Here is a 10,668-nt window from a genome sequence, read left to right as displayed (position 1 = left end):
TTACCTCTTATGAATAATTGGCAAATGTGTCAGGCCATAATTAAACACAAGTAGTTCTCTGCCAGCATTGCATTTGGGCATTAGAAGACATCAGACTTTTTTCTTCCAGAACATTTTTCAGAGTTCAATGAGATCATACCATGTACAGAAGCACAACTTCAAATAAGTACAGAAAAGTTACAGGGAAAAGAACAAAATAACTGTTTACATAACAATTGCCACAGTTTTTAGCAGATGTACTGTAGATGGTAACCTGAAAATTGTACTGAAGTTAAGTTACTTGTCTTGGTTAAATCTTAAAAGGCACAAGTTGGTATGGTGAGATCCAATTTTCTCATCTAAATCAACTGTTTACTATTAACTAAGCCCAACTTATTCCGCATTCTATAATGCTATATTAGCTCCTTGCCTAATGCCTGATGTAATGTAGTCCTGAATTAGTGTATATAGTTTTACCGGTGTAGACACCAAAAAATGACAAGACAATCATATTAACACTAAGAATTCTGGTAAAGATTGACACAAGGATGCAATATCATCCCAACATCAAATTTCCACATTGCTTTGAAACTTTATCTGTTCACAATTATTTTATGATGCACTCCCTTGTTGGGAAAAGAGAAGATACATGTAGTCTTGAAGGCAGGTCAAATGCTCTATGTATGGTACAAATTCTCCTTGACTGATCACACACTCTTGACAAACATGTCAGCAACCCTTTCACTGGCATTGTTAGTGTCTGATGGTTCATTCTGTCGTAACAAGAATTCCATTCTCTGAAGCCATCATCAAGTCAGATTACATGCCTCCAGGGCTCACTGTATGGCATCCTCATAGCCACACCACCATTTGAGGCTACGTTGAAAGTCCAATGTGTCAAGAACATAATATCTACAATCCAAACTCAGGAGAACACTTCGCTGTGCTCACCGTTGGGATGCGAGTCCACCTTGACCCTTATTTTGTAGATGTCAGGTGGTTTTACTGTTGTCTTGAATGATCCTCGAACCAGCATCAACCCATCGAAGGACATTAGTGGAAACATGTCAAGTCCTTCAGAAAAATAAATCTCATGTCTCATTGGTTAATCTCATACTGTCCTTCGTCTCGAGGATTCTTCTTGTCCCACTTCTTTCATGCAAACAACTCCCTGACTATCCTGGAATGTTTTCTTACTGACCACTACCCTCCCTTAGAACATCACAACAGACCCAGATCATAGGCATAATCCTGAACCACTCTATGTCTTTATAACGTGTCCTGACTATGTACTGTAGCTCTGGTAGGAATGTTTATGCACTGTGACTCTGGTCATATCATCTGAGCAGAGTTGGTTATTAGTCCTTGTGTATATGTTTGTTTCAATAGCAAATTCGAATCAGGAAAATGTTCACAAAATTACCTTTAGGGTGATATTCGAGTGAAACTACATACAGTAACAGTAGTGAATTCAACGTTGGATGCTATTCATAATATAAATTAAAAAAACTGTTCCATTGAATGAAGTCAGATCAAAGAGGGAACCTTAGCAAGATGAAAGATGGCACACTGAAGCTGTCCACATTGTCTACAGTCCGGTACATTATGGGGAAGGGCTTTTCAAATGGCATCCAATAGAAAAGAGGATTGCAGGGACCTGTTTGTGACATCACACGGGGAGAGGAAGGGGCAGAGTGGTAGAGGCCACTAACAACCAGGGGTCTGACGTTGCACTATAAGAGGGTGGGCAGGGGGGTGGGAGACAGATGCTCCTTGGGTGCGTATTTGGCAAAGAAGGGCAGGAAGAGGGTGAGCATGACCCCCACGATGGCCAGCATGTAGCCCCAGCCGATCTGACACTCCCCGGCACTATAGATGTCCGAGTCCCCACAGAAGGACCTCACCAGGGTGGAGTTGAGGCCGAAGGGATACACCAGCAGTCCAGAGCCCATGATGACCACTAAGGGAAAGACAGAGAGACTCGGTTTACTACCAAACACATATGTATATATAAACTGTACACACTTACAAGAGCATAATTACTGTACAGTACATCCAACTGAGCCAAACCCAACAGCAACCGTGCAAATCTACTGTAGAGGAAAGTGTCTCACTGCTCTCAGAACCCTGACTTTCCCTGCTGTGTTTATAAACAGCCACTTGGTGGCAGAGGAGGTTCTACATTGCAACCTGTCAATCCAAAGACATGATGGTCAGGAGTGTTATTGAAAGGCCTCTCTGGCACTATCTACAGTCGCTCACTGAATGGCTCTAACGAAAATAAATCACTGTCCAGATAGTCTCCAAAGTCAGGCAGTGATGGAGGAAAAGGCTTTTTATGCATTAAAAAGGAGCATTGATGGCCTTTGATTGACAGGTCAGGCGAATGCACAGTGAATAATGTCTCCAAAAATCCATTAGTCTCCAAAAAGTCCTTGGGTTTTCGTTCCAAACTGACGACGACATGAAAAGAGGCTGCTAGGCGCTTCAGCAGCGTTCAGCTTCCTGAGGCACTATCACATCTTCAGTGGCCGTGCAGTCAGCCAGTGGCTCACTTTTACAAATTGAGTCAACTCTGCCAAGTAGCGCTGCCAAACCGCTATCCACTGAGTATGATTACTGCTCTGACTTGAAGAAAATGTTAGATTCCCATTGGAATACGGGGTTGTCTTTTTAGGAGAAAAATTTTAATTATTAAATATGGACTTGGGTAGTGAGCTGTCTGCAGTGGTCTACTGTATAAACACACATTAAAGAAAGAGAAAGAGGCATTCTTGAAAGTTTTTTGATTTCACAAGACTTCCTCTTCACATTCCTAGATTCAAGGACAGAGTGATGGGGAATGTACAGTAACAGTCGGAGTGAGAGACGAGGACGCGAGCATCAAGTAGAAGACTGCTGTGCTGTAACACGGCGCGCTTTTATAACGCTGGAGGGAAGCTACACACAATTAAAATTCAACTCAGGGGATTTCAAAGTTTTCCTTTAGAGTCCAAGCTGTCTGGGAGGGACTGCCTGGTGAGTAGGGTGAGAGAGAGAGAGAGAGAGAGAGAGAGAGAGAGATAGAGAGAGGGAGAGAGAGAGAGATAGAGGCAGACAGAGAGACACAGAGAGAGAGAGTAGGAGAGAAGAACTAAAATGAGAGGGCTACAGTACGAGCAGATGCTTAGACCAGCATGTCCCAGCACCACCTCATTTCATTTACCCCCTCTTCCTTCTCCTCTTCCTCCTCCTCTTCCTCCTCCTCCTCTTCCTCCTCCTCTCAGTATGAGCCATGTTTATCTGCAGGGGCCCGGCGCCACAACACACGCTCGCTAATGGCACTTTAATGACCTTCTCTATCAAACTATCACTGGCTTTGTGGAAGGTGCACAAAGACACAGTGCCCGGCTTTCCTTGCAAGCCTCTTCCCTCCCATGCTGGGGTAACAACGACAGAACACACACAGACAAGTCTTTCACCAAATGGATAAATAACGAACAGCTCAGCGTGATTCTGAATAATCGCTGCCGATGCCTTGGACATGTGGTGGGAGAGCAGGCAGGCTTCATGCGTGGTCGGGAGCAGGCCAGCGTGGTCGGCTACACAGGGGCAATTGTTGTCTGGATCAGATAAGCGCTGTGCTTCAGGTTGATAGGGTATCTGCAAAACGCATAGCTCTGCTACTGGGAATGGAGTTATCAAGAACACACAGGTCTACAGGGAAGTCATACAGCATAGGCTGGGAGATACAAATTCCACATGGATCCAGAAGAACTCCATTCAACCTCACTTACTGTTTTGGATTTTATTTGCTTGATGATATGTTATAAATACTGTAGGCCTACATACTGTATGTAGATAATGCTCTAGGAACACTTGTATTTGTGTTGGTGTTTTTCCGTGTCCAACCTTGAGTAGCCTACAGTTAACGATGAAAATGGCGCATGAGGAGAGTGAGGATCATGAATATGGACTTAATCTCATGAATATAGAGGCTTCTACTGTAAGTCAGTCTAATCCTTTGGTGATGGATGCTGTGGTGACAGATGACACGATGATGGCATGCAGTGAAACTGCTTCTAGTAACCTTACAGCGTTCATTACGGGCCTACCCCCGGAGAGTGCGCTGCTCTCGCCTGATATGGCAAACTGAATTCCCCGTGTTCGATTGACAGGTCACAGTGAGATAATGGAGGCCTGGTTATACTGTAAAAAGGGGGCAAAGTCAAGTTGTTCTGAGGGGGGGGGGGGGGGGGGTGGCATACAGAGTTCAGAGTGCGCATACAGAGTACAGAGTGCGCATACAGAGTTTCCTCAGTGGCTGGTCGCTAGCTAAACAGCAAAATGTAAACACAGTGGGTAATGAGGGTCAATCGGTCACTGGGCTGATTCAAATACCGTATGCTGCGCCTAAGATCGGCAGAGCACCAAGCATTAGCCTATCTAAAACAACGGTAGTTGTTCAGATGGCCGTCTCTGGCTGGCTAACCAATGACCATCTATTAGGACGGGTGGGACTCTAAGACACACTTGGGTGACAGGTACAGCACTAATAAAGGCAGTTAGCCATGAGGAAGTGCAGTTAAAATGCAATTACAGGGAGTTTAAAGAGCTGTCTGAACAATAGCCGCAGGGCAGTAAAATGCATTCAGCGCTTCTGCAGGCTCCTTCCTGCTTCCCATTAGCTACAGTTTACTGGGTTTCCTGGCCTCCTCAACACAATGCATTGTGGGGGATTTGTAGTAGCCGGTGGACAGGTGTGGAGGGAGTGATTATCTAACACTAATCAGGTGAGACTGCTGAGCAGGGAGTACATCGGGTAGAATAATGGAAGAGAGTATAGGTCAGCCAGAGGCTAGTGAGTCCACAGCTCATTTTCAGTGTCCACACACACACACACACACAGACAAAGGAAGGTACTGTTTGGCACCCTCTATAAGCTGCAGTGTGTACGCGTTATATTAAAAGCATGGCTGAGCGATTGAAGACATTTTGCTCAAAGAGTAGTGGACATCTACAGTACTGTCTAGAGTCTGTTGTCCTTTGATGTACATTACTTTTGCAGCTGTCTTGGCCAAGGTTCCTTTGTAAGAGAGATCACAATCTAAGCAGGACTTCCCTGGTATAAAGGTTAAATAATAAATCAATTAAATTAAAAAGATAACCCGCCCCCAACCTGTATCAAAGCCTCAATCCACTCTAACTCTAGATTGATGAAACTCCACTGCAGAATGGATGAGGAATTACCATTATACCAACAGTGAGGAATCACTGCTGATGTTTTCGTTGTTACCCCCATATAAATAGGAATAAAGGAATGGGTATTACTTATACGCCTAACAGAGACAAATGGTGACGATATGTCTCAGTAGCCACATCCCTGTTGCTGCTTCTTCATCACTGTCTATTTGAATACAGCAACAGCACAGTCAACATGAAGTTAATGATGCTAAAGCACCAGCGAACAAATACAGTATGCCTCCTGTCCTCGACAACATGCTGTTTGAGCCCACAGGGCTTGAGCTGCTCGCACTCGTTCGGCATAGACAGCATGCATCCTTGAAGCCTAAAACGCCTGAAAAACAGTCCATGACTTTTTACAGTAGTGCTACTTGTTTGCATGTGCAGATATGCACTCTGGCTGGCTTTGAAGTGCCCTCAGGCCAGCAATCTGTTGAGAAATAGCTTGATGTAGAGTGTTTTTCCAAGTGCACTAGATTCTAGGCTTCATATAATTAGGGGCCGCTAAATAAACACAAATTATTTGAATTTTGTCATGATAGCAGAATGTTTGATACTAGTTTGAAAGCCTTTACTTTGTGGCAACCCAAAATGGGTGCCCACCCTTCAGGCTGTGGGTTGAGAGCTGCACCTGGGCTGATACAGCTGAGCTGGCACACCTGAGCGGAATGAGCAAGTACCCAGTGAGCAATAGACAAACCCAGGCCAGAAGAGCTCTGGAGAAAGAGGCAGCTGGAAGCTACCACATGCCTCCTGTGTGTTTTAAGATTGTTTGATAACTTTCTTTTGTAGAACTTAAGTTATGTTTTATTAAAAGGCTAAGCTAAGGCCAAACTGCCAGCAGTCTCTGTGTGTTCCGTTGCCATTTGGAGTATTTGTGGTATTCCCCTGGGTTGCCACAGCATGCAACCCTGGTGACTGCCTACTGTAAATCATAGTGTGAATCCATCTATAGCTTCTCACATGGCAGGTAGCTCAACAAAACCATGACTTGCCCTTGATGGGTAAGGTTGTGAGTGCAAGCCCTTGGTGATGCAGAATAAACATGCTAATGCCTGCTCAGGCATTGTGCTGTGTGGATTTGAGACATGATTTTAGAGATATTTTTTCATTCTCATTTGTCTTCCTCCGGCCTTGACTGCAGCGCAGCAGCAATAATACAGGTTGAGTCTGTTTTTATAGAAAGCTGTGAGGCCTGGAGAGGCTGTTTGATCATTACAGTACATGGAGTCAGTCTTCTAAAACAAACATAAATGGGTGATATTGTGTGTGTGTGTGTATGTGTGTGTGTGTGTGTGTGAGAGAGACAGAGAGAGAGAGAGAGAGAGAGGGGGGGGGGGAAACAGAGCGCAAGAGAGAGAGAGAACTAGTCATTGTCTTTCAGCAAAAATGGCACAGGAAGAGTTCTACAGCAAAGACAGCGAGAAGGACAGAATCGAGAAGATGGCCGATCCACACGAGAGTAGCTTCAGCCTGCGTTCTCTCTCCTCTCATCCCCGGAGGGTTCTCAATAAACCAGGGAGCTACGCTGAGCCCCGGGCGAGATGATGCTGAGCGACACAGCGGTCTAAATGAGTAAAAGATTCAGTACGTTTCTCTACAGGTTTGCAGGTGAGCCTGTCGGCCCCTCGGCCTGTCTCCAGTGTGAGGCGTGTGATAAGGTGGCGGCCATGCGTGACGATGCATTAACTCACAGCTAGGCACTCCATTTAGAAGCGCACACACACACACACACACACACACGCACACTGAGGCTGACCCAGTGAGATACACCATTGATCATGCTGTAAACATAACACTGTGTTAGGCTCACCCTTTGACCAATCAGAGATGCTATGAGCTCATAGTATTTTGCTTAAGTGATCTTATCAGTGGTGTGGTTTGTAGCGCACCGGTGAACTGCGGTGGTCTAAACGCAGAGGGGGGGGGGGGGGGGTAACATGACAGTGGAAAGGAGTGGCTGACCCCAGTCTGTGTGGAACTGACCGTCCGCTATTTCCTCCACGCACGGCAATACGCCTTAACCGCAGCTCATTCTAGGAGCCCAAGGTTCGGCGCGCCAAGATCTCTGCTCAGGATCAAACTTTATTAGCTCCAAACGCTGACTGCCGTAACTCGGTTAGCACCGAGGAAAGTTCCCCCGTGTGATTGAATTTAGAGATTGATGGCTGCCTGCATGGGGCCGGTGTAATCTCTGGTCTCTAAGCATGGGGCCGGTGTAATCTCTGAGCATGGGGCCGGTGTGATCTGTCTGCTCCCTCTGGCTCTGTCTGTTAACCACCGCACCCACTCTCATGTTGACTGTCACCCAGTGTTGGGCCCAAGGCTGCTGGATCTATTCCTAGGGTAGGACTAGCTATGTACACAACTGTCTACTACCCTGTCTAAACAGCAGAGTGGGCTCACTGATGTGAGTCTGGAGGACACAAGTGCAGTAGGTCATAGAAGGAAAGCTCCTGGGAAAAGTGGATTGGTAGACAGCCTCTAGCTTCCCTGGGTTGACAGGAACTGCCTTGACAGCACTGCAAAGCATGATTAACTTCAACACTGACAAGGGGACAGGGACACTAGGATATTCATCAGGCATCTGACTGGACAGACCCTCTCTCCCGTTCAGCCCTCCTGTACTTGCATCAAAGATAGGCAGAGAAGGGAAATGAGGACCTATGTTGTCATGCTGCTCATCTCCTCTGACCTCCAGACCTGTGACAGCTCTAATCCCTGGGGGGGGGGGCTCCGGTCCCTGGGAGGACCCCCCCCCCCTCCCATCCATGGGACAGTCTCTATGGACAGAGGATGTGACTGGAATCTGACTGTGTCACTACCCCAAAGTAGCGGTCTGGAAGGAACTTTCCGTTCTGGTCCCAAATGGGATCGTCTCCATCTGCTACTGTGTGCAGTTAGAAGGAATAACCGTGAAGTGTGTTGTGTCTCTCCTCCCTGCCCAAGAGAAAGACTTATTTATACTCTCCCACTGATTTACAGTTTGTGGTGTCTGTTTCTAGGCAAATATTTGTGAGCAAATGTGGGGAAGTGTGTGTGTGTGTGTGTGAGGGGGGTAAAATAATAAATCTTAATTTGCCAGCACAGCACTCATTGGTTTATCTTGCCTGCGTTGTTTGTCAGTGATGAAACGCAGTGATATGAAACACATGCCATGAGCCCGGGAAATACTGAGAAATATAGCTTAATTACAGTAGTGGGTTCATGGCCATACATCAAAATGTTGTTGTTTTTTTCTAAGGGTGCTTTGCTTCTACTTATTCCTGTTGTATACAGTACCTTCTCTTCTCCTCAGCTTTGATTAACAGATGCTGTGCGTACGCAACGGGACAGTTGGCTTGATCCGGCCCAGGCCTGCTCTGTGCATGTCTCCATGCTTATTACCATCAGCATGAACGCAATTGTCATTATCAAGCAAAATAATAAGTGGCCTGTCGTTACAGTTATAGGCTACTGTATGTGTTTATTATAGACTAAAGAGGTTGGTGGTTAAATCTGTGTTGTTAAATCAGTGTGTCATTGCAAGTGTGTGTGTGTGTGTGTGTGTGTGTGTGTGTGTGTGTGTATGTGTGTGTGTGTGTGTGTTTTCCAGTCAAGTCATTTCCTATCATTTCCTACCATAAACCACAATAATGAAGGCAGAGAGGGTGGCAGAGGAGATATGGGCGTCCCTGAAAATTGCTTTTCGTTGCCTGCACACAGAACATTTTTCCATTTCCCTCTCCAGGCAGATGGTGTTAGCTATGGTTGAAGTCCTCCTCCTCCTCCCATGGTCTGGTTTGACTGGCGGAGACAGAGAAGGGATGCGGCCACCCGCCGCCATGACATCACAGCTCTTAAGCGTGTGTGGAATTGAAAAGAGGCGGTGGAGAGGAGGAGATTCTCGTAGCGTCGCGCCAGACCGTCCATCCATGTTAGATGCAAGAACACAGCAAGAACACAAATGTGTCCAGATGTCGTCCCAGACAGCGAGGACACAAACGTGTTGAGATGCTTCTGTGGGCGCTGTCGGAGCAGAAAGGAGTGGTGTATCTTCCGTACTATTCAATCATCTGGCCGCGCTGGAGGAAGGCTGGTGTGATTGTGCACCGTTACAGTGACTGAGTAAACCCATAGTATATAAAACACGCCTGCCTGTATGGTTCTCACTATCTATATCGGCCTCATTGCGCCGAGGGAGATAGGGCTCGGTGTGAGGATGATGAAACCGTCTGTGCTGTAGCGAGTTGTCCTGGAGCGTGTTTCAGGTAGTCAGCTGAGATGGACACGTGGGTGGAGAGCAGCAGGGACCGGCTCTTAATGTGATGAGCTGTGAGGCGGTCTGCGCCAGCCATGTTGATCATTAAGCTCACTGTGCCTTTGGGAAATTATGCTAATGGTAATCTTGAATCACCTCAGTCCCTAGAAATGTTTGTCTGGAAGTAGGTGATCGAGCACTCAGTAGCGACCCAAAACACACTTGCTCCTCGTAAAAATGCTCCTTAATGAGAAAAACAAGAGAGGGATATTGTGTGTCTCTGAGGTGTAGGTGGGAGAAGAATGAGATGTTTTTAGGCCAAGGCTCCTTAGAGGAAAAACAACAGTGGGAAGTAGTAACAAACACAGACAGCCTGTAAGAAAGAACCAGCACAGACGTCAATAACACACAGACCACAAACTACAAAGAGACTTACCAACGAGAGACTGAAGGGAAAGGAATAAAGGATGGAGGGGGAGAGAGAGAGAGAGGAGAGAGAGAGAGAGAGAGAGAGAGAGAGAGAGAGAGCATTGACTGAACAATAGTTGCCTTAATTCACTGAAAAAATTAAGACCAAATAAGCTCCTTTGAAAAATTCAATTTGTTTCAGAACAAAGAGGTTAGACAGACAATTAGAGTAAGGACAATGGACTGGAATGGACAAAACATGTATTTAAACAGAGCTAGAATTTAGCCTCTCTGAGACTATATGGACTGGCTTTTTAAAGTGTGATCACATAGGTGATCCTGTGGATTGTTGCTCTCTCTGCTAAATGAGAAAAACCTGTTGACCTTGGGGGCAGTTGAAAGGAGATAAAGAGTGAGTGAAGGGAAAGAGAGAATAAATTGAAATGCACTGAAGAGAGAGATTAGAAAGGCTATGAAATTGGCCAGTGGAGCTGCTATCATGAGAGCGAGCGTGGCCATCGAGGACACGAACGAAAGAAAGAAAGAAAGAAAGAAAGAAAGAAAGAAAGAAAGAAAGAAAGAAAGAAAGAAAGAAAGAAAGAAAGAAAGAAAGAAAGTGCAATAGTTTCCTATAGCCTACAGAAAAGAGTCTACAGTGGACTACAAGAACTACGATCTATGTCAACGAGTGAGTGAATCAACTTGCCCTGCTATGTCTTGAATCCTTTACATGAATGCATTCAAAATCATCATCGGTTCATCGAATGAAACCAGCACTGGTCCAGCGCTCAAAAATGATTGAAACAAGACTCACTGAC

At 45.7% G+C, this 10,668-nt stretch overlaps 1 protein-coding gene across 1 annotated transcript in view; it reads right to left on the bottom strand.

Annotated features, from left to right (window-relative positions):
* Positions 1 to 1,712: 1,712 nt before the first annotated feature.
* Positions 1,713 to 10,668, bottom strand: part of lhfpl7 (LHFPL tetraspan subfamily member 7) — a gene marked incomplete at both ends in the record, with an annotated part of 84,595 nt that continues 75,639 nt past the window's right edge. The window contains one exon of the mRNA XM_084449481.1: positions 1,713 to 1,939. Within this exon, the coding sequence (XP_084305607.1) occupies positions 1,713 to 1,939 (227 nt within the window). The remainder of the gene's footprint in view (positions 1,940 to 10,668) is intronic.

This window comes from Borostomias antarcticus (assembly GCF_949987555.1).
Source record: "Borostomias antarcticus genome assembly, chromosome: 15".
NCBI classification, from domain to species: Eukaryota; Metazoa; Chordata; class Actinopteri; order Stomiiformes; family Stomiidae; genus Borostomias; species Borostomias antarcticus.
This window is presented reverse-complemented; position numbering and strand designations above follow the sequence as displayed.